At 44.8% G+C, this 24,986-nt stretch overlaps 1 protein-coding gene across 2 annotated transcripts in view; it reads right to left on the bottom strand.

The window, feature by feature from the left end:
* Positions 1-24,986, bottom strand: part of dcn (decorin) — a 65,238-nt gene that overhangs the window by 5,063 nt on the left and 35,189 nt on the right. For both annotated transcript variants that reach the window (XM_048548678.2, XM_048548679.2), the window contains exons 3-6: positions 19,104-19,216; positions 9,982-10,195; positions 3,324-3,437; positions 272-365 (exon numbers count right to left, since the gene is read on the bottom strand). In XM_048548678.2, coding sequence (XP_048404635.2) covers positions 272-365; positions 3,324-3,437; positions 9,982-10,195; positions 19,104-19,216 — 535 coding nt within the window. The remainder of the gene's footprint in view (positions 1-271; positions 366-3,323; positions 3,438-9,981; positions 10,196-19,103; positions 19,217-24,986) is intronic.

The following is a 24,986-nucleotide window of genomic DNA, read 5'->3' as shown; positions in this document are numbered from 1 at the left end:
TTTTATTGAAGGACACTTGCTGAGTTGCTACAGTTCATCCTGTTCACAGCGCTATCATAGTGTGTCAGAGCTGAAAGGAATAAATGTTTACGTTGATGGATGGGGTGTAGGCAACTGAAGTCAGAACCTCCAATGCTGGTCTGATTAATATCAGGGTTAAAACATTTGAGGAATTATTAAACACCAGAGGAGTGCAGAGAGCTGGCTTGGTTCATCGGGCTGGACAGGATCAAAGAGACAAAAAGATTCTCAGACAGTGAGATTCACTTACCTGACCAGATTCTTCAGACCCTTCAGCGAATCAGCTTTGACCCGGCTGATTTTGTTGCCATCAAGGTGAATTTCAGCCAACGATACTGGGAGATCTGGTGTAGAGGGTGGACATGGGGAAGGAGAAAGAAATTGATCAAAATGATCGTGTGCGAGATGCCATAAATCACCGAGGCTTGGTCAGATACTCTCTGTGGCCTTAACATATCACAGGGACTAGGTACTTGCACAACCCTGCTCTCCTGCAGGATGTAGTGCTTACCACTGGGAATATATCACAGATAGTCAGTGGGAAAGAAGGCTATGATTCATCAAGGTATGGTCCTTTCTTCTGGGAACTGTCACGACCATTGAAACACCCCTCATAAGTTTAGGCAATTTATCAACAGTTGGATCATTTGAAAGTTCGGCACTCATCATTCCATGCAATGGAGTCCTGAAGGATCTGTTGACATGTTCCAGCATGCGTATTGTCACTTTAATCGTGTGAAATCAGAAATTATGCCATCAACTCTGTACAAACATCTCATGGAGAAATACAAGGTGAGAAATTATCAATCTCAGAACTACTGCTCAAAATGTTCAAATTCATTCCTCTGCCCAGCATTTCTCTGATGCTGTTAACCACTTAAATTATTGTCCATTTTAAAACATAACATTGACAATTGGATCAGAAAGTTTATTAATCATCTATCCAATAATATTGGCATAAGTAATTTTATTTACTATTAGTTATCTTCACTACATGATGTAGTGTTATAATCATAGCAATACAGCACTAAGGGTGAGTAGGGATAGTTTGCACATTGTACTTGTGCTATCTTTCTGAAAGAGCTATCTAATTTGTCCTGCTCCTTTATTCTTTCCCCATAGACCTCCAAATGTTTCCTTTCAATGCGTCTATCCGTTTTCTTTTTCTTGATAATTATTGTTAGATCTGCTTCTGCCAGCACATTCCAACTCACCCAGGCTCCTCAGACATCACCTGTGACATCTCCAACCTGGAGGGACAAGGGCAGCAGATACATGGGTGCATTGCCAGTTGCAAATTCACCTCTTAGCCATACACTATCCTATACTGTCACTGGGTCAAAATCCTGGAACTCTCTCTCTCTCTAATGGATTGTTCTTCATGGATACCTCATGGACTATTCCTCCAACGGTGGTGTTTGGAATATTACGTGGTGTGAGTTGGGGCGGGTGGAGAAGAGAGAGAATGAAACAATCAAAATTACATAGAAATGGTTTCTTTAGAATCATGCTCTAACCTTCTCATGAGCAATTAGGGATGGGCAATAAATGCTAGCCTAGCGATACCAACATGGTATGAATGAACAGAAAAAGTTGCACATCACATGATGGACTGGTTAGCAAGGTTAGACCATATGGAAAAGAGGGAGAACAAGCCCTTTGGATACAGAACTGGCTCAAAGGGAGTGTTGGAGAGAGATAACAAGGTGTAGAGCTGGATGAACACAGCAGACCAAGCAGCATCAGAGGAGCAGGAAAGCTGATGTTTCAGGTCCAGACCCTTCTGGTTGGAGAGTTGCTTTTCAGGCTGGAGGGCTGTGACTAGCAGTGTGTCACAAGGATCAGTGCTGGGTCCACTGCTTTTGGTCATTTATACAAATGACTTGGATGTCAACACAGGAGTTATGGTGAGTTCTTGCAGGTGATATTAAAATTGGAGGTATAGTGGACAGTGAAGAAAGTAACCTCAAAGTACAACAGGATCTTGACAAGATAGGCCAATGGGCCGAGAAGTGGCAGATAGAGTTTAATTTAGATAAATGTGAGGTGCTGCATTTTGGAAAGGCAAATCAGGCAGGACTTATACACTTAATGGTAAGGTCCTGGGGAGTGTTGCTGAACAAATAGACCTAGAGTGCAGGTTCACAGTTCCTTGAAAGTGAAGTTCCAAGTAGAGAGGATGGTGAAAAAGACATTTGGTATGCTTGCTTTTATTGGTCAGTGCATTGAGTATAGGAGTTGGGAGGTCATGTTGTGGCTGTACAGGACATTGGTCAGGCCACTTTTGGACTACTGTGTGCAATTCTGGTCTCCCTGCTATAGGAAGGATGTTGTGAAACTTGGAAGGGCTCAGAAAATATTTACAAGGATGTTGCCAGGGTTGGAGGGTTTGAGCTACAAGAAGATGCTGAACAGACTGAGGCTATTTTCCCCAGGAGCATCAGAGGCTGAGGGGTGGCCTCACAGAGGTTTATAAAATCAGCAGGGGCATGGATAGGGTTAATAGCCAAGGTCTTTTCCCAGGGTGGGAGAGTCCAAAACTAGAGGGCATAGGTTAAAGGTGAGAGGGGAAAGATCTAAAAGGGATATAAAGTGTGACTTTTACACACAGAGAGGGTGGTGTGTGTATGGAATGAGCTGCGAGAGGAAATGGTGGAGGCTGGTACAATTACAGCATTTAAAAAAGACATCTGGATGGATACATAAATGGGTACATGAATAGAGGGATATGGGCCAAATGCTGGCAAATGGGACTAGATTTATTTAGCTTATCTAGTCGGCCTGGACGAGTTGGACCAAACATAACAAAGTGTGAGGCTGGATGAACACAGCAGGCCAAGCAGCATCTTAGGAGCACAAAAGCTGACGTTTCGGGATCTGTTCCCATGCTGTATGACTGCATGATTCTATGACTAGAACTTGATGTGAAAGTAAACATTCTCCCTATCTCCCACTGTGGTACTTTTGCCAATTACCTTAAATCCGTATTCTCCAGTTATCCATCTCCTGCTGTTGGTAACAGCCTCTCCTTATTTATGTTATTAAAGTGATTTATCCTTTTGTACAGTGTTAGAAGCTCCCCACCCCAGTCTGCTATGAGTTAAGGGAGAATGATTCCAGCTTCTCTGGTGATCGTGGCTTAATAAATTCTGATTGATTTGCCAAAGTCCTGAATCGATTACAGATACACCTACGGTTTGCCACACCACAAGCTCAGTGTGCGTCTGGCAAGGCACACATGTCCCACTGTGCTTGGTAAAGGGGCTCCTTTGCCAATCTGAACTGTTTAATTTGCACATTACCTTTAGGAATGTCTGTGAGTGAGGCATCTGACAGTCGAATGAAAGAAAGCTTTTTCAATCCATTAAAGGCACCGCTGTCAATACCTGAATTTTTCAAAGGGTTGCTGCCCATTTCTGTTGGGTTAGAGGTGAACAAAATGAAAAAAAATGTTAGAATCACCACATCTTATAGCGCAGAATGAGACCACTCAACCCATTAATCCCGTGACAGCGCTTGGAAAAACTGATTGAATTTCTCCTAGTCCCCTGATTATTTCCCACGACCCTTCAAATTTTCCCTTTCCCTCAGATTTAGAATCACTACAGTGCAGGAAGAGGCCATTTGCCCCATCTAGACTGCATTGACCCTCCAAAGAGCATCCTACCCACCCACACCCTAGTCCCATATTTCCCAGGGCTGACACACATAGCCTGCACATCCCCAGACGATATGAGGCAACTTAGCATGGCCAGTTCACATAACCTGCACATCTTTTGGGCTATGGGAGGAAACTAAAGCACCCAGTAGAAACCCACGCAGACAACATACAAACCCCACGCAGATAGTCACCCAACAGTGGAATTGAACCTGGGTCCCTGATGCTGTGAGTTAACAGTGCTCACTACTGAGCCACCATGACATCCCAACATTTCATTATTTGCCAGGAGGGGATTCAAAGCCATGTTTTCAAACTATTAGCACGTGTACTAGCACAGTGACATTATCACTACACCATGGCCACATTTATTTCCACCTTATACCTTTATGAAACTCACTGTTTAAACTGCTTTCATCACTTGTTGAGGCAGTTCATTCCAATTATATAATTTATTTAAAGTATTACAAGACACAATTTTTAAGATAAATATAAGCTAAATACACTTTGCATTTTGACTTATTGAAAATGAACCAAAATTGAGGGCACAATGAACCTGGAATCATAAAAATCTTAAGTGATAATGGGAACTGCAGATGCTGGAGAATCCAAGATAACAAAGTGTGAATCTGGATGAACACAGCAGGCCAAGCAGCATCTCAGGAGCACAAAAGCTGACGTTTCGGGCCTAGACCCTTCATCAGAGAGGGGGATGGGGTGAGGGTTCTGGAATAAATAGGGAGAGAGGGGGAGGCGGACCGAAGATGGAGAGAAAAGAAGATAGGTGGAGAGGAGAGTATAGGTGGGGAGGTAAGGAGGGGATAGGTCAGTCCAGGGAAGACAGACAGGTCAAGGAGGTGGGATGAGGTTAGTAGGTAAGAAATGGAGGTGCGGCTTGGGGTGGGAGGAAGGGATGGTTGAGAGGAAGAACAGGTTAGGGAGGCAGAGACAGGCTGGGCTGGTTTTGGGATGCAGTGGGGAGAGGGGAAGAGCTGGGCCCCAAGATGACATTCCACATTAAGCAGAGGTTCACCTGCACATCTGCCAATGTGGTATACTGTATCCATTGTACCCGGTGTGGCTTCCCCTACAGTGGGGAAACCAAGCGGAGGCTTGGGGACCGCTTTGCAGAACACCTCCGCTCGGTTCGCAATAAACAACTGCACCTCCCAGTCGCGAACCATTTCCACTCCCCCTCCCATTCTTTAGATGACATGTCCATCCTGGGCCTCCTGCAGTGCAACAATGATGCCACCCGAAGGTTGCAGGAACAGCAACTCATATTCCGTTTGAGAACCCTGCAGCCCAATGGTATCAATGTGGACTTCACCAGCTTCAAAATCTCCCCTACCCCACCGCATCCCAAAACCAGCCCAGTTCGTCCCGCCCCCGCCCACTGCACCACACAACCAGCCCAGCTCTTCCACTCCCCCCACTGCATCCCAAAACCAGCCCAGCCTGACTCTGCCTCCCTAACCTGTTCTTCCTCGCACCCATCCCTTCCTCCCACCCCAAGCCGCACCTCCATCTCCTACCTACCAACCTCATCCCACCTCTTTGACCTGTCCGTCTTCCCTGGACTGACCTATCCCCTCCCTACTTCCCCACCTATACCCTCCTCTCCACCTATCTTCTTTTCTCTCCATCTTCGGTCCGCCTCTCCCTCTCTCCCTATTTATTCCAGAACCCTCACCCCATCCCCCTCTCTGATGAAGGGTCTAGGCCCGAAACGTCAGCTTTTGTGCTCCTGAGACGCTGCTGGGCCTGCTGTGTTCATCCAGCCTCACACTTTATTATCATAAAAATCGTAATTCAGGTGATGCAGGATTGTAGGGGAATGAGGGGACCATTCAGATCCTTAAGGTTCTTCCACCGTTCATTCGGTTAAAGTTAATTATTTTTTAATTCCTTCTACCCAGAGAAAGACAGTAAAGGGGTCGAGTCGTGGCCGATAGCACTGGAGGTAGAAGAGTTGAATTATGAGGAAGACTGTTCTCTACTCCAGAGAGGAGGAGAATAAGAGGCGATGCAACAGAGGTTGTTAAAAGATTCCTACGTGGGTGAACATTTCTTGAATGAGAGAAGTTCTTCCACGAGCCAGACGGCGAGACCAGGCTGGGTTCGAGCAGTTCAATGGGAAAATTTCCAGTCCCTGCCTTAGGGGGCCTATCAGACTGCATCCACCCTCCTCCATCATAGTCAAGGCCAGCGGTGTGGGAATTTGCTTTCATTGTATTAATCCTCAAACGGTGGTGATTGGAACATTATTTTGTAATTGGGATACAGAGAACGAAGCCATTTAAAAAATTCCTTTAAATGTCTCCTTTTGAAAGATCAAAGATCCTAACACAGCGGCTATTGGGAGGATGTTGCCTTTTGCACCTGGAGCTAGGACACTCAGTTTAACAACGAGGATTTTTCCTTTTAAGATGGCGACGAGAGTTTTTTTTCTCGAAGAGGGTTGCTAGTCTACAAGATCACCTTTTCTTGGGAAACAGCGAAGGCTGGGTTATTGAATTTACTCAAGGCAGAATTCAATCGACTTTTGAGAGCCAAGGGAGTCAAGGATATATGGGGTTGAGACCACAAACAGCTCTGATCTTACTGAAATTCCTTTAAATCACACTCTTAACAGTTAATCAGATTAAAACAAGTGAAACCAAATTGAACCAAGTCGAATGAGAAAGGTGTCAGCAGCCTGAACTACCAAAAACCAATATTCAAAACTTAAATGAACCAAGTCAAACTAATGTGTCTTTTTTGGTTTTGATAATGTACTCAAGCTCCTGTGGTGTCTGCCAGCTACAGAAGGCCTTGAGTGCGCCAGTGGACACAGGATGCTCTCTTTCCAAGTACACCAGGCAGAGACATAAACATGAAAGAGAGACAGAGATCCTACTGAACACAGAGCAGTTCCAAAGTGCAAATTGACCTAATTCTGCTCCCTAATACTAATTTCCGGCTGCTTGCCAAACAGCATCAGCAGCAAGTGGGATTCCTTAGCTAAGTCTCATCTACATATGACTTCAGACCCTCAGCAATGTGGTTGAATCTTATCAGCCTCTGGGCAATTAGGGATGGGCTAGCCAGAAGCGTCCTCATCCCATCAACAAATAAATAAAAACACAAATGCAAATAAGAGACAATCAAACCACTGCCCCCTGACATTCAATGGCATTACCATCAGTGGGAGCTGGCATTCATCAGAAATTCAACTGGACTCACCACATAAACACAATGACTATAAGAGAAAGTCAGAGGCTAGGAACATTGCAGCACGTAACTCACTACCTTGACTCCCGAAAACCTGCCCATCATCCACAAGCCACAAGTCAGGAGAGTGTTGGAATACTCCCCACTTGTCCAGATGAGTGCAGCTCCAACAACACTCAAAGCTTGACGCCAACCAGGACAAAGCAGCCCGCTTGATCGCCACCACATCCATAAACATCCATTCTCACCACTCAGTAGCAGGATTGTGTACGATCTATAATATGCACTGCAAAAATTCACCAAACATCCTTAGACAGCACCTTCCAAACCCACAACCACTTCCTTTGAGAAGGACAAGCACAGCGGATGCATGAGAACACCACCATCCGCAAGTTCCCCTCTAAACCATACACCTCCCTGAATTGAAGATAATGAAATGTGAGGCTGGATGAACACAGCAGGCCCAGCAGCATCTCAGGAGCACAAAAGCTGATGTTTCGGGCCTAGACCCTTCATCAGAGAGGGGGATGGGGTGAGGGTTCTGGAATAAATAGGGAGAGAGGGGGAGGCGGACCGAAGATGGAGAGAAAAGAAGACAGGTGGAGAGGAGAGTATAGATGGGGAGGTAGGGAGGGGATAGGTCAGTCCAGGGAAGACGGACAGGTCAAGGAGGTGGGATGAGGTTAGTAGGTAGGAGATGGAGGTGCGGCTTGGGGTGGGAGGAAGGGATGGGTGAGAGGAAGAACAGGTTAGGGAGGCAGAGACAGGTTGGACTGGTTTTGAGACGCAGTGGGTGGAGGGGAAGAGCTGGGCTGGTTGTGTGGTGCAGTGGGGGGAGGGGACGAACTGGGCTGGTTTTGGGATGCGGTGGGGGAAGGGGAGATTTTAAAGCTGGTGAAGTCCACATTGATACCATTGGGCTGCAGGGTTCCCAAGCGGAATATGAGTTGCTGTTCCTGCAACCTTCGGGTGGCATCATTGTGGCACTGCAGGAGGCCCATGATGGACATGTCATCTAAAGAATGGGAGGGGAGTGGAAATGGTTTGCGACTGGGAGGTGCAGTTGTTTATTGCGAACCGAGCGGAGGTGTTCTGCAAAGCGGTCCCCAAGCCTCCGCTTGGTTTTCCCAAATCCAGCCCAGTTTGTCCCCTCCCCCCACTGCACCACACAACCAGCCCAGCTCTTCCACTCCCCCCACTGCATCCCAAAACCAGTCCAACCTGTCTCTGCTTCCCTAACCTGTTCTTCCTCGCACCCATCCCTTCCTCCCACCCCAAGCCGCACCTCCATCTCCTACCTACTAACCTCATCCCTCCTTGACCTATCCATCTTCCCTGGACTGACCTATCCCCTCCCTACCTCTCCACCTATACTCTCCTCTCCACCTATCTTCTTTTCTCTCCATCTTCGGTCCGCCTCCCCCTCTCTCCCTATTTATTCCAGAACCCTCACCCCATCCCCCTCTCTGATGAAGGGTCTAGGCCCGAAACGTCAGCTTTTGTGCTCCTGAGATGCTGCTGGGCCTGCTGTGTTCATCCAGCCTCACATTTCATTATCTTGGATTCTCCAGCATCTGCAGTTCCCATTATCACCATCCTGAATTGATACATGTTGCAGTTCCTGCATTCTCGCTGGGTTAAAATCCTCCAATTCCCTCTTGAGCGGAAGGTCAATCTCTAGCAAGTGGACTGCAGTGGTTCAAGAAGGCAACTCACCACCAAATTCTCAAGGACAGCTCAGAACGGATGATAAATGTTGACCCAGCTAGCAACGTCCTTATCCATTGAATGAATTACAAAAAAGCTAAGATTTTCAGAAAGAAAACATCTAGCATTGTGACTCTGAAAACAAAAGGTAAATTTACCATAAGTCTCCCCTGGCTATGGGGTTGCTGTCTTTTTAGAGAGAGATAATGGGTGGTGATTTAGCCTGCAGCTCAGGTGAGGGAAGAGATTGAGAAGGAGAGTCCCTCAGTTGGTGTGGGAATTGGACTGATGCTATTGGTATCATTCTGGATCATTAACTAGCTGTCTCACCTAACTGCCCCTGACTTAAATGATCTTTGTATGAAATCCAGTGCCTTAAACTCAACCTAAACTTTTGTAGCAGATTGCCCTTGAGTTTGTAACAGATGGTCCCTTCAGCATATTTTATCTGGATTATACTATATTGGAATTAAAAAGCAATTGATTTCCCGACAGTGTCTTCAAGCTACAATACATACACAAATATAATACCTGCTGGGCTGGTGGGACTGACATTCAAGGAGAGGTTGAATCAGGATTATATTCACTCAAGCTCACGCAAATGAGTGGTAATCTCATAGAATCCTGTAAAATTCTAACAGGGCTAGACTGGGCAGATGCAGCAAACATGTTCCTGATGGCATGGGAGTCCAGAAACTGGGGTCATAGTTTAAGGGTTAATGGGGTAAACTATTTAGGACTGAAATGAGGGAAAATTTCTTCACCCAAAGAGTGGTGAGCCTATGGAATCCGCGACCGCAGAAAGCAGTTGACATCAAAACATTGTATGATAACAAGAAGTAGTTATTGGCACTTGGGGCTACAGGACCAAAAACTGTGGAGAAAAGTAGGAACATGTTTGGAGTTGGATGATCAGCTGCCATCATGTTGATTAGTGGAGTAGCAGCAAGCTTGACGAGCCGCGTGGCCTACTGCTGCTGCTATTTTCTCGGTTTTTACTTTTCTATGAGATTCCAATGGGATTATTTTATCCATCCGCATTGCAAACACAGAGCTTTGCCTACTGGGAGCGGCCGTTGGGAATCCTGATGCGGGTTGTATCGTGACTTTTAATTGCTAGCCCGAGGAGTTACAACCAAACAGCAAGAGTTTGAGAGAATTCCTGAAATGTGGCAGCTGCAGGAAGTTGGGAATTCACATTGAGAGCACTAAGCATCTGAGATTATGCCCAACCCCCCCTCCTTAATCAACCCCAACCTTTTAACCGTCATCGTCAACTGAAGAGAAGATACATTCAGTTCCAGTGGAAGGACGGGTTGATTCACCAGAATTGGCTGGGAGGCATGTCGAATGTCAGAGTGCAGGGAGGCAGTAAGATATACCTAAGGCGTACACTTGTGACAGATTGTCAAATGCATTCTTCTTCACTTTGGTGATTTCATTCTCATGGATGCGAAGTTCATGGAGTGATGGAGGTATGTTAGCTGGAATTTCTTTCAGCAGGTTCTTGGACAAGTAAAGTCTCTGCAACTTCACCAGGGGTGCGAAGGCCTTGGGATGCACTGTGCTGATTTTGTTGTTCACCAGGATCAAGGCCTGGAAAAGAAAGGAGAAGCGCCCCCGCTCAACATCAGCTCGCAATTGCCACAAATTGTCAAAATACAGTGGACACTTTACACCCGAAACGGAAAGGAAAGACGCAGGAAAACCTCAGCGTGTAAGGCAAAGCAGTAGAGTTAATGGAGGGGAAGTTAATATCCTGTCGCAAGGCACGTTTTGTGGCAGTAGAGGGCATTTCATCAGGTGGAGGCAATAACAGGTGGGGAACCCTGCCACCTCTAGCCCCCACCAAAGTTAAGCCTGAACCAGGACCGCTCCAACCCTTCCCATCCCATTGCTAACAGAGGGGCTTATCCAACCAATTAATATCCACAATAGGGCATCACCCTGCCTCCTGGGGAGACAAAATAGAATATTCACAGCAGCCTCCTGCTGAATTAGCTCAGTGGTTAGCACTGCAGCCTCACAGCACCATAGACCCGGGTTTGAGTCCAGCCATGCACAGCCGTCTGTGTGAAGTTTGCACATTCTCCCCGTGTCTGTACGGGTTTCATCCAGGTGCTCCAGTTTCGACCCACAGACCAAAGACGTGCAGGTTAGGTGAATTAGCTGTGCTAAGTCTGTCCTGTAGTATCCAGGGATGTGGAGGTTGGTGGGTTAGCCATGGTAAATGTGGGGCTACGGGGATAGGGTGGGATGCTTTTTGGAGGGTCCGTGCACATTGCGGAGTGGCTTCTATCTGCATTGTAGGGATTCTCTGCTCACTTGTTGTCAGGTACCCAGGCCATGATTGAGTGACCCAGCACTAGAAAGGGAGTTTCTGTGGAGACCCACTACAGGCCACTTTGCCAGCCTATCCTGCCCAGTGATCTGTCTTCCATAACCTCCTCCTAGCCTGTGATCCTGACCTCTCTGGGTACAGCACCATTATCAACCACTACACCCCACTGGAACTGATGAGCACCATGAGAGCTGCTGATCTCTTATTGGCGAGAATTCCTTAGCCATGGGGTTTGCAATTTTGTGAGGGTACTGAGCCCAGGAAGGCCTGCTGCTGATTATCAGCTTGCGTGGCACTTAGTTCATCAGAAGATGGGACTACGGAGCTTTTGCCAATCAAGCTGATGGGTGAGCCCACCAATACCTCAATAAACGCCTGCCCAATGTTTCAGTGTGATGACCTTCCATAGGCTTGTGCTGATGAAAAGTCACCAACCTGAAATGTTAATTCTGTTTACCTCTAAACATATCATTTACACAGTTTGTACACAACATAATATATAAAAATAACACAACAACCTTCAAAATCAGGGCCTGGGTGCCGAAGAAATTATAACCATGCATTGTGGCTCCTTATTTTTCTATATTGGGATCTACCTCAAGCCCATACTTGAGCAAGAAGTAGCACATTAACTTTTGAACATATATTGAACCTTGGTTAGGTCACCCAGCCCTGGTCTCAAAGTTATATCAAGGGTCTAAAAGAACTGGAGATGGTGCCAAGAAAAGATTTACATGGATAATACCAGAACCAAAACATAACAAGCATGAATAGGCTGCAGCTCTTTCTTCCAGATGACAGAAGGCTGAGGGCTCTCATAGAATTCGTCAAAATTATGGAAGTGCTCGACAGGGTAGATCTTGACTAAAGTTTGTCTTTAGGAAGGGTTTAGAGGGGTATGGACCAAATGCTGGCAAATGAGTCCAGATTAATTTACGATACCTGGTCGGCACGGACAAGTTGGACCGAAGGGTGTGTTTCCACAAGCACAGCTAAATGACTCTATCATTCATGGATGTGGACATTGCTGTCTAGCTCAACAATTATTGCCCATCTCTTGAGAAAGTTGGTGGTGAGGCTGATCTTGAACTGCTGCAGGCCTTGGGGTGCAGTAACTCCCCCTAAGTGCTGTTACGGCAAGGGTCCAAAAACTTTGACCCAGCAACAGGAAAGGAACGGCAGCACTGTGCCAAGTAAATGGGGTAGGGAGCTTACAGGTGTTGGTGGAGCTGGTATGTTTCTGCTGCCCTTGTCTTTCAAGGTGGTAGGTATCACAGCGCCGCGGAAGGAACCTGGGTGGTTGCGGGGGTGTTCAAAACTATGTGCCGTGAATAAAAGATAGTGACTAACACATCTAATAAGGAATTCAGCAGAAACTGCTCTCACTCCCTTAGAGTGGTGAGAAAGTGAAGCTTGCTACTTCATAGAGAAACAATGGTCAACAGCTTTGATACATTTTAAGGTAAAGGCAGATAAACATACGAGGGAGAAAGGAAAAGAAGACTGTGAAGGTACAACTAGACGAAGACCAGTGGAAGCATGAACACCAATACCGACCTGGTTGGCTGAATGGTGTCTTTCTGTGCTGCGGATTTCTGTACAATTAAAAAAAAACTCAATCTGTTACTTAGCTGCCTCTAACAGCTTGGTTAGGGCGCTACCTAAAAATATTCATCGCCTCTTCCATACCATTATTGAGTCCAACTTGTCCATGCTGACCAAGTTTCCCAAATTAAATTACTTCCGTTTGCAATAACTCCCAGTTGCAGAGTAGGAAGTGTCCAGGCTTAGCCCTGGGCTTGTCCTTTCTGTCTGTTTCTCGTTTTTCCTTTTTCTTATTAAATTTTTTTGTGTTTTCCTTTCCTCTACTTTGGCTTATGAGGAGAATGGCAGTGCTGTGGCAACTCAGGGACCTGAGTGAGATGGCCAGGGATCAGCGGGGCAGGGCAGAGCAGAACAGGGCAGAGCGGGATGGCCGGGGGTCAGCAGGGCAGGGCAGAGTGGGCCATGGCAGAGCGGTGTGGCCAGCTTTCACAGCGCTGAAGTGAAGTTGGACGGCCAGCAGTCAGTAGGCCTGAGTCGAGCAAGGCAGCCAATTGGCCGGAGTGGTGTGGGATGACCAGCAGTCGGCGGGTTCAACTGGAGCGGCCAGTGAGCTGGGAATCTGGAAGGGTTTGCCAGTGGGCTGGGCCTGTTGTGGTCAATCTGTCACAGATTTCAAGCCCAGCAGCGTGGGGAGAATGGGAAAATATATGGAGAGTCCACAGCATGGAGAGACTGCAGGCTATAGAACAACTGTAACGTTTATCTCTTAACTTTACTTCTTTATCTTCCTAAATTTATACGATGAAGAGCTATAATGTAAAACTTTGGCTTTTCTCTTTATTTCCCTATTTTTGTACCTAATCTATTTTAGTGTCTAATTTTTGTGCCTGGGTACTTTGTACCTAAGATGGCTCCTCATGGGGCGCAATTGTAAACTTTTCATTTTGCTCCAGTACTTTTGAGTACACATGACAATAAACTTAATTTTTAAATTCTAAGAATGGTAGTTTATTGTCTCTTGTATTTTTTACAAAAGACACAGTATGGCACCCACCTCTCATTTTGGTAAAAAAAAGTTTGTAAAAGTGTTAATAAAGTGTGGAGCTGGATGAACACAGCAGGCCAAGCAGCATCTCAGGAGCACAAAAGCTGACATTTCGGGCCTAGACCCTTCGTCAGAGAGGTGTAGATGGGTCTAGGCCCGAAACGTCAGCTTTTGTGCTCCTGAGATGCTGCTTGGCCTGCTGTGTTCATCCAGCTCCACACTTTGTTACCTTGGATTCTCCAGCATCTGCAATTCCCATTATCTCTTGTAAAAGTGTTATGTTGGCATAAATGAATGCCGAATCTTTCATTTTCTGTGTTTTTTTTTGTTCTTAAACTAAATCTCTAATTTAAACAAAGCCTGGATTGGTGCAATATGACAGATTAGATATTTAGGACTTTGTCCCCAGTATCTTTCAATTGCTTTTGAGCTTTGCTTATATAATCTTTATGAACCCACAGAGGAAACCAATGATTGTAGCCTTATCTGAATTTTATTAGGAGCGCCTTGTTGTTGTGAGTAAATGAGGAAAATTAAAGTCATTAAGTTGTTTTTAGGTTGTGTCCTTGCCTGAGATTATAATCAACAGCTTTCAATATATTTTCCGTGGCTCTTATTTTGTTCATGTATAATTGGCCTAAAAAGGAACATCTATATTTATACTGTACCCTTTATGAGATATCTCGAAGAATGTTAGAGACTCTGTAGTATTTTTGAGGCACAATCACTGTTGTAATTTAGGAATGGCAGCAGCTAATGTGCACACAGAAAGCTTTCACAAACAGCAATGTGACAATGACCAATAATTCTACTGAAATTGATTGAAGGATAAAATTAGTCAGGACACCCAGAGATAACTCCTCCACTCTTTCTTGGATTGAACAGCCATGGGATCTTTTAGATTTACCTGAGCAACTGAGGAGAGCTTGATTTAACAGTTTATATGAGAGAGAGAGACAGCATCTCTGGCAGTGCAGCAGAGACTCAGTACTATGCAGGGGCACGAGGTTTAAACTGTGGACTTACATCCTGGAGTGGGAGTCAAGCCGCAAACTTCTGAATCGGAGTGGTATCAATTGAGACAAAATTGACACATAATTGGAATCATAGGTCCATTTCATTCATGCCAACCAGATATCCTAAATAAATCTAGTCCCATTTTCCAGCATTTGGCACACATCGATCTAAATCCTTCATATTCATGTCCAGATGTCCTTTAAATGTTGTATTTGTCCCAACCTCCGCCACTTCCAGCTCATTCCAGACACACAGCACCCTCTGTGTGAAAAACATGGAAAAGATGGAGGCAATTTGAGGAAAAAGGTTTTCACACAGAGGATGGTGACTATGTGGAACTCACTGCCTAAGTGGAGGTAGGATCCCTCATCAAATTCAAGATGGGTTTAGATGAGCACTTGAAACATCATAGCAAAAGGCTAAGCGCTTGAAAATGGGATTAGAATAGATAGATGCTTGATAACCAGTGCAGACATGATAGTCTGAAGGACCTCTTTCTGTGCTGTAATTTCTCTATGACGCTGTGAGATAAATTGGATCCTATTTTGGAATTCCTCTCAAATCTGCTGCGCCAATGATTTTCATTTGCCTTCTACCTCAACTCTGTATTCTGATCAGTTCCCAACATACCTTCGGACCCAAAAAATCTCTCCCCCTTTGCCTTGAATACATTCAATCAGGGAGCATTCACAGCTCTCACAGATACAGAATTCCAAACAATTTGAAAACCTCTGAGTGAAGCAATTTCCCTTCGTCAGTGATAGACTCTTTACTCAGGATCTTTAAATGCCGAACTTTAACATCTCAATCCAGCCTCTCAGCTTGTAGAGATTTCATCCTTTTCAATCAGATCACCTCTCATTCTTCCAAACACCAAAGGAATTCAACACATTTGGTATTGTCTCCTAATGGCTTTGCTGATTTGCAGGTGGCTGGAAGTAGAAGAGGTTCTCACATCAAGCAGATGTGAATTTGTGTCCATTCTGATTATCGTCATTCCTCAGGGCCAATTCCTGATGGATTCTGCAGACCATTTGCACCAGTAGCACGGTATAAATGTGCTGGCAGTGACTTGACAAGAGCCTGGAGTTGGGAAAGTGATGCCAGAAAATATTTCAACTTAAAGATAAGTGGCAACATAGAATCATAGAATCCCTACGGTGTGGAAACAGGCCATTTGGCCCAACAAGTCCACACCGCCCCTCCGACAAGCATCCCACTCAGACCCATTCCCCTATCGTTGCGCATCCCTTGTTGAACCCACCTAACCTAAACATCCTTGGGCACTCTGGGCAATTTAGCATGGCCAATCCAACTAGCCTACACATCTTTGGACTGTGGGAGGAAACCGGAGCACCCGGAGGAAACTTACCCAGACACGGGGTGAATGTGCAAACTCCACACCGATAGTTACCAAGGCTTGAATCGCACCCAGTCACATCACTTTCCAAGTCAAGGTAGTGAGTGACTTGGAGGGGAACTTGAAGGTAGTGGTGTTCCCATGTATTGATTGGCCTTGTCTTTTTGGATGGTCATGGGTTTGGAAGGTTGTCTCTAAGGAGCCTCGGTAAGTTTCTGCAGTAAATCTGCATGTTACTGAGCACGGTGGTGGAGGAACTGAATGTTGTGGATGTGGTGCCTTTCAAATGGGCTGCTTTATTCTGGATAGTATCAAGCTTCTTGAGTTTTGTTGGAGCTGCACCCATCCAGGCAAGAGGGGAATATCCCATCACATTCTAGATTTGTGCTTTGGGGAGAAAGGAAGTGAGTTACTCCCAGCAAGTTTCCAAGCCTCTGACCTGGTCTTGTAGCCACAGTATTGATATGGTCAGCTCAAAACAGCTTCTGATCCATGGTAACCCCCAGGGTGATGATAGTGGGGGATTCATTGATAGTAACACCATTGAGTGCCAAGGGATGATGGGTAGATTCTTTCTTGATGGAAGTGATCATTGCCTGGCATTTTGTAGCACAAATTTAACAGCCAATTGGTTGATACTCGGCTGGAGGTGGGACTCCCGTCCTCAGAAAGAGAAATTCCTACCTAAGAGAGCTGCCAACTAATCAGAGACCTGGAGCTGTGCAGTGTTGGCAGCACAACTGAGTGTGCTGGCCACTGACAGTACTGCGGTTGAGGGCTCCAACGTGAGCCTAGACTGGAGACATGTCCAACAACAGGAGTGCATTGGGTTTGTGGACTGAGGTAGTCAGGCCAGAAGAGAGGAGGAGTCTTTGGTTGGTGGGATGGGTTTTGTTGTGGGATGGGTGGGGGGATGTGGTATTGTGTCTTGTGAGCCATGTCAGACAATCCTTTACCTTACACAGGATTTCATACAATTTTACTGCACAAGAAGGTCATCTAGCCAATTCTGCCTGTACCAGTTATTTGACTCATCCTATCACACATTTCTATATCTAAACGAGAGGATGGTGGCTCGCACAAGAACTGACGGTCAGCCCAGAAATTCTATTGATTGGAGAAGGTCACCCTGTGCTCAAGAGGACAGGAAGCCAGCAGGGAAAGAGAAATTCCTGGCTTAGTGACTCATGCTGCGGGCTCTGCTTGAGAATGTCTTGCTGCCTTATTGTTCTGCGTTTGTCAGCAGAGGCTGAGTGGAGCTAGTTAGAAAGATTTGGGAGGTGTAAAAAACAACAGTCGGGGGTGTAAAACAGCTGATTGTGAATTGGCTTGCTCCCCACCCCCCCATCACACACCAGACTAAATATTCCACCCCATTGCCATCAATGGGAAATCTCAGGAGGCTGGAGGGGGCCTATACTTTGCATAACAGGAGACGCGAACCCAGTGGTAACCTTTTGGACTGGGTAATCCAGATGGCCCAGGCTAATGCTCTGGGAAGGTGGTTCAAATTCTACCAGCTGGTGAGCTTGAAATTCACTTTTAAAAATCAAGCTTGTCCCTGAAATGGTAAGTCTGACAGCTATTAATTTGGGAAGAAAATCTGCCATCCTTACCCAGTGTGGGCTACATGTGATTGCAGACTCACAGTAGTGGGGTTGACTTCTAACTGTCCCCAGGAATGGCCCAGCAAGCCACTTAGTGCAAGGGCAATTAAGGATGGGCAAGAAATGATGGTCCGGCCAATGTGTTTGGTTAGACCACACTACCTTGTGTCTCCTTATCTCAGGAAAGTTATTCAGGGATTTGTTCCAGGGATGGCAGGCCTGGCCTATGAAGTGAGATTGGGCAAAGTGGATTCATATTCTCTAGAGTTTTGAAAAATGAGATAAAATCTAACTGAAGCTTACAAGATAATTAAAAGGTCAGGCAGGGTAGATGCAGATAAGATGTTTCACTTGGTTGAGGAATCCAGAACCAGGGAGCACCTTTTCAAAATAAGGGGAATATCTCACCTGGATCTGACTTGAGGAGAATTTTTGTTTACTCTGAGGTTGTGAAATTCTGGAATGATCTGCTTCAGAGATCTTCGGAAGCTCAGTCTTTGTGTTTGTTTATGGTAGAGATTGATAGATTGCTGATTACCAGTTTCATAAAGGTTTATGGGGATAGTGTGGGTAAAGGACATTGAAGTGTTCGATCAGCCATGACAGCATTGAATGGTAGGGCAGGCTCATTGGGCACTGCAGCCTTCTAGCTTGGCTTGTAGCTCCCAAGTCCCTTGAACAAATTGACTGGTCAAACACCCTTCAGTGAAGGATATGGACAATCAAAGTTTTTATGAACAACAGATTTCAGCTTCATGGGTCAGTGTTATTTCTGCCAGCGTTTTGTAAACCTCCTTTAAAACTTCCACACAACTGTAATAGAATTTGAATGAACTGATTGGGATCTCCACATTTCTGTAACATAACCACCGTACCATTGAACATGATATGATGAAATAAAGAGGGGCTGCAAGGCGAGCCGTCCTTTATAAAGACAAGCTGGGTCCCGTTTGACTAATCAATAAAGACACAAGAGCACTTCTGAAGAGGGTCCAGACCCAAAACATCAGTTTTTCTGCTCTTCTGATGCTGCTTGGCCTGCTGTATTCATCCAGCTCAACACCCTGTTATCTCAGATTCCAGCATTGGCAGTTCCTAATATCTCAGAGCGCTTATCTGTCGTGTTTAGCTCGGCACAAATTAGAGCTCTAATTAATGACAAAAATTAGTTTAAAAATAAAACTGAACAGTTTTCATGTTGATCCCTTTGTTCTCAAAGCATTCCAGTCTGTCCTGCCTATTGATGAACAAAGGCCTCAAGCACAAGGAGAATAATAAAACATCAAAGCACAGCTCCAGGAGAGAGGGATTGAACACCCACATTGTGCTTGGGCCCATCAACTCCATTGTGGTCAGGCCGTTCGAGCTGTCCCTCCAGCCTAGCCCTCTCCCCTCGCTCAACATCAGATGGCCCTGGGGGGAGGAGCGCGGAGACTGAAAAATACCCAAAGTAGCGGCCCTCTCATATCTTAGGAGAGTGACTGCACTGAGACAAGCCGCTGACACTGCTGCTGGTCATGAGGCAATTCTGTACATGAGTGACCACCTCAGAAGTCAAAGTTGTAAAACACTTGTGAAAGGTAGCTTACATTAAGGTTTCTTAGATTCTTGAAGTCATTTTCTTTTATCTCTGTGATCCTGTTGTTCTGTAGGTCAAGCAGTGTAGTGTCTTTGGGGATGTCCTTGGGCACTGTGGTTAGACCTGTTTTAGGAGAAAAGTTGAAAGAAGTCACTTTTGGGTGTCCGCACCTCGTTTTTCAGACTGGCATCAGCTCAAGTGGTAGCTCTTTTGCCTCAGAGAGACAATTGGTGATTAAAGATTTTAGTCCAGGCTGACGCAAAATGATTCGTTGTTTTGAAATGCAGACACCTTTGTAATCACAGAATTGTTAAAGTGCGGAAGAGGGTCATTTGACTCATAATGTCTATACTGTCTCCTTTGGTGCTCAGTCCCACTTTCCCATAATCCTGCACATTACTTTTATTTAAATAATTATCCAATGCCCTCTCGACTGCCCCAACTGTATTCAGGAATGCAGGAACCGTGTCTGACAATTTATGTGGAGCCAGCTCCCACAAATTATGATTGAATGGTGGCGCAGACTTGATAAGCCAAATAGGCTAATTCTGCTCCTATATCTTATGGTAAGTGATATGATTTAGACCAGATATCTCGGCCTTCTCCTTCATGCTTTTGAATGAGGGATCAGTGTCAGCTAAGAAACTATGGAGGAAAGCCCTCCTGCTCTTTCTTGAAGCATTATCATGAAATCACTTCCATCCACCAAAGTGAATCATAGAATCCCTGCAGCATGGAAACAGGCCCTTCAGTCCAGCAAGCCCACAATGACCCACAGAGCATCCCATCCAGACCCATCCCCTCCTATAACCGACACATCCCTGAACACTGCGGGCACTCTGGCATGGCCAATCCACCTAACCTGCACATCTTTGGGCTATAGGGAGGAAACCCGAGCACCCAGAGGAAACCCACAGAGACATGGGGAGAATGTGCAAACTGCACACAGACAGTTGCCCAAGGGTGGAATCGAACCTGGGTCCCTGTGAGGCAGGAGTGCTAACGACTGAGCCACCATGGGGCAGGTGGGGCCTCTACTGAACATCTCACTCATAAGTCAACATCCCCAAAAGTGCATTGGCAACATAAAAGGGTTGACTATGTCAAGGAGCATCAGGGCATTTCAACAGGTTTGGCACGGACTGATATTTTAATGTAAAAATCAACTGGAAGAGTTGCTGTTACACCAAAACAATGCCATTCAGTTACAGAAAATTCAGAGCCTGAGTAGTGGAAGGACATCAGTATTTATTCAGCAATGTGAAAGGCGAGACTAGGCAAAGGAATAAATTACAGCCTCAGGCAATCTAATTCTGCAGCTTCAATTTTCTCCACATCTGATTTCAGGATACACGTCACTGGAATGGGTTGATTTATTTCAGCTGCAAGCAAGCAGACGCTGCTAACGCTCACGTTATCAGCTCCTTTGTAACGTGCTGATACACAGAGCTGGGAGCGAATATTTGAGACCTGCCATGTGACTGCTCTCATTTTTGCCTAGTATATATTTATTTTTTAAAAATTGTTTAGCTGCAGAACCAGATCAGCATCTCTTCCCAGCCCCCACTTTTCCTTTTTTCTCAGCAGCTTAAAGCAGGCAAAGCTCATGTCCCAATGCAAATTGCTCCTCTTATGGCAACGTATAATTCACTTAATGTTATACAGATGCCCTGATGACATAGCCCCAGGATTGGAGGTTGAATAGATTACTGAGAAACACATGTAGTTCATTTGAAGGCACAAAACGAATCTTACCGCACAGAAACCGGTCTTTAGAACAACATGGCTGTGCCCAAACAAGCCATTAGGATCAGGGACAATTCAAAATGGCACTAAATGTTAGACTTAGCAGTGATGTCCACATCACAAGAATGAATCAGAAAATAATGTCAGTGCTTCTTCCCCACATAAAGCTCGACATATCTTTCTACTTCTTTCACTTTTGTGCAATTAATTGACTTCCCTTTAAATCAACACATCAAATTCACCTGAACTACTCCTCATGGTAGTTGATCACAGTTTGAGTAGGAAAGTTCCACCTGAATTGCTCACTGCATTTCCACAGTACACCATGGAAACCATTTGATCCAACCAGTCCATGCTGGTTTTATGGTGAATTAAACTGTACCCATCGATTTCCTCCACTTTCAAATCTTTATCCAACTTCCTCCTAAATGCATCTGTATCATTCACTTCAAACAATCCCTGTGTAGAGAGTTCCACATTCTCACCACACTGTTTGGATAAAAATACTTCTTCTGAGTTCCCACTTGGATTTATTGATGACTTAGCTGGTATGATGGCCTCTGACTATGATCTTCCCCACATGAGGATGTACTTGATCAGATCTTACAAGCAATGGAAATCACTGTCATCCCCTAATCTTGGAAGACGTCTTTAGAAATGAATGGTCCACATGAAAAACTCCACCATAGTCTCACAGAGTCAGGGAAAGACAAGCTGCTTGGCCTGCTGTGTTCATCCAGCCTCACATTTTATTATCTTGGAATCTCTAGCATCTGCAGTTCCCATTATCTCTCCTTTCTATGGCACTGGTTATGATCAGTTTAATTGTCCAATATGAATGCTAGTGAATGGGTGAGCGGAGGAATAAGTGAATGGGTTCATTGGGTGAGCTAAGTGGGCAGGCTAAGGTGATAGGTAGGTAGGTTGGCAGGTGGGTCAGGAACTAGTCAGGTCCAGTCATGGAAGAGAGAAAAGGGTTAATTGTGAATGGGAGAGGTAGTTCAATTGGGTTGGCAGAGTGGCAGACAGTGATAAGGATGGGTCACAGAAGCCCATTCAGGCATGAAAATATTGTAGATATGTGGGATGGGTGGAGTTATTGGTGAGTCAGGGATTGGTCTGGTCAGGTTGGGGGAAGCAGTCAGGTAGTGGGGAGCTGAATGGACAAGATGGTATTATAGTAGGGTACTGTGGTTGAGATAGGTACTTCAAATTGGGTTGGAGGTGGGATTGTAGGTGTATGGGGTCAGGGTAGTAGGCTGGGAGCTCAATTCTAGATGTTAGGCTAAGATTTTTCTGACGAGCATTTCTTGAGTAACAGAAATATTCTACTAACTAAGTCAGAACTGTTGGAAGTCTCAGTCCCTAGCTTGTGGTCAGAAACATTTTTGGAAGGTCTTGGAAATGGCCCACTGGAAAATCGGTTTTTCTCGGGAATCTTTACAGATTTCAGAGCACTGGGACTTCCAATGGGCCTGATGCACGTCATCTCTTATCCAGTTTATCAAAACTTTTCATTACCTTAAAGACCTCTATTAGGTCATGCCATAGTCACCATTTTTCCAAAGAAAAGAAACCTAGCCTCGTAATTCCCCTCCAAACGTGTGTATCCACAGCTTTCTGGAATCAGTTATGTAAATCCTACCCACACTTTCCTGCCTCTAATTACTTTTTGTAATATTACTACTCCCATTTGTGGGGCAGAACAGTGGCTCAGTGATTAGTACTGCTGCCTCACAGCACCAAGGACTTTTGATACCACCCTCGGGTGACTGTGTGGAGCTTGCACATTCTCTCTGTGTCTGCATGGGTTACCTCCTCATGCTCCGGTGTCCTCTCACAGTCCAAAGATGTACAGGCTAGGTGGCCTGGCTGTGCTACCTTGCTCATAGTGCCCAGGAATGTTCAGGCTAGGTGGGTGAGCAATGGGAAATGCAGTGTTATAGGGATAGGGCAGAGGGGTGGATCTGGATGGGTGATGTTTGGAGGGTCGATATGGGTCAAATGGCCTGCATGGGGATTCTATGATTGGCTACTCAACTGAAATAATTGTGCAACTGTTACTCTCTCAAACGTTCTGAAATTCAAAACCTTCCCTTCACCCTTACTGCACACTACTGTAAATAAGTACAATTGAACCACAGTTCAACAAAGTTTTAGCATAACATTTCAATTCTATTGAAAAGTATCTCACATTTATGGCTACTAGCTTTGCACTCTAGTATGAGAGAAAAGACTTTCTCCATGTCAGCCCAGTCAACAACCCCCTTCAGAATTTTAAAAGTTTATCTTCTCTTTCCCAGAGAATAGAACTTCAGTTTGTTTAGATTTGATTATCTCAAATGATCTACAATCAAGTAGAACAGGGGGAGATGGTGGTTTAATGGTATCATCTCTAGGCTAGAAATCCAGAATTCCCAAGCTGATGTTCTGGCAACATGGGTTCCACGATGGTGGGTGACAGAAATTGAATTCTGTAAAGTCTGGAATTAAAAGCTAGCCAAATAACAACCAGTGTTAATTTTTGTAAAAATCTATCTAACACCCTGCAGAGAAGGGAAATCTGCTATCCGTACATGGTCAGCCTACATGTGACATGCAACTATTAACTGGCCTTTGAAATGGCCTAAGTAAACAATCCAATGTCAAGGGCAGTTTGAGGTGGGTGAAAAGATATTAGACTTGCCAGTAATGTCCACATCCCATGAAATAATGCAAAAGAATTATGTGGACACTTGTTAACATCGAGCAAACCATTCAGTTCTGACATGAAGAGATTCCCAGATGTTAACTATTTACCAGTGTTTGATTTGGAATAAGTTCAATTTCAATAAAAAACCAAAAATATTCAGCCATTACAAAAAGGAAGCACAACAGTAACAGTTTTGGTGTCTGCAGATCCTTCATTCTATCATTAATCGAGAGAGCTGTTTGTATGCAAAAGAAAGCTAAAGAAGAAAAAGCCAACACACTTAGGGGAATTTCTTGGTTGACACTAACCGAAGCTGCCTCACATTTCCATAACAGTACAGGGGTCATATTCTGACCTATGCCACGCTCAAACAAATCAAAGGGAAAGTTTTGAATTTTGAAATGTTTGAGAAAAGAAATGTTGCATAATCATTTCCACTGGTTAGCCAATTGAGAATAGGAACAGTGCTAGCTGATTCCCACTCCTCCAATTCTGACTCTCTATTGGCCTTGTATTTCCTTCGCTCTAAACTGGCTCTGTGCTTTCAGCTGTCTGAACCCTACACTCTGGATTTTCTCCTACAAACATCTCTGTCCTCCTATCTCTCTTTCCTCCTTTAAGATGCTCATTAAAACTTTTGTCTTTGAAAAAGCCTCTTTTCATCTAGAAAAATGGAATTTTGTCATATAGGAGGAGGCTATTTCGCCCACCGTGTCTGTGCTGGCTCCTGAAAAAGCTACCCAGCCAGTCCTGTTCTCCAGCTCTATCTCTGTAGCCCTCTAAATTCATAATTTTCAAATATATGTCCAGCTCTCTTTTGAAACTTCCACCTTCACCACTCTCACAGGCAGCACAGTCCAAATTCTGACCACTCTCTTAGTTAAGAGGTTTCTCCTTCTCACTCCTAGCTCTCTTGCTGTCAATCTTGAAATTGTGATCCCTAGTTACCAACATACTAATGGAAACAGAATATCCTTCTTTAACCTTTCAAGATTGTTCATAATTTTGAAAACCTCAATAAGGTCAACTCTGACTTTTCATAACTTCAAGGAGAATAAACCCAGATTCTCTAGTCTTTCCTTGTATCTAAAATCCGTCACTCCTGGTTTCATTCTGGTAAATCTCCTTTGATCTTTCTCCAGAGCTTTAATGTCCTTCCTTAAATAAGATGCCCTCAGCTGAATACAATACTCCAAATGTGATCTGACAGATGATTTGTAGAAGTGTAGCATTGCTTCCTTACTTTTATACACTTTGCCTCTATTTATAAACCTAAGGACCCTATAGATTTCTTAACAATGCCTTCAATTTGCCTGGCCACCTTCAGAGAATTATGCCCTTGATCCTGCATTGCCCTCAAAAATGTACCATTCAGCGTATATTGTCTGTGTTTCTTTTAAGTACATTACCTCACATTTCTCTGCATTGAAATTCATCTTCCAGGTGTCTGCCTCA

The sequence above is a fragment of the Stegostoma tigrinum genome, chromosome 18 (genome assembly GCF_030684315.1).
Source record: "Stegostoma tigrinum isolate sSteTig4 chromosome 18, sSteTig4.hap1, whole genome shotgun sequence".
In the NCBI taxonomy this organism is placed as follows: domain Eukaryota; kingdom Metazoa; phylum Chordata; class Chondrichthyes; order Orectolobiformes; family Stegostomatidae; genus Stegostoma; species Stegostoma tigrinum.
Note: the sequence above shows the minus strand (reverse complement) of the source record. Positions and strands in the feature narration are given on the sequence as shown.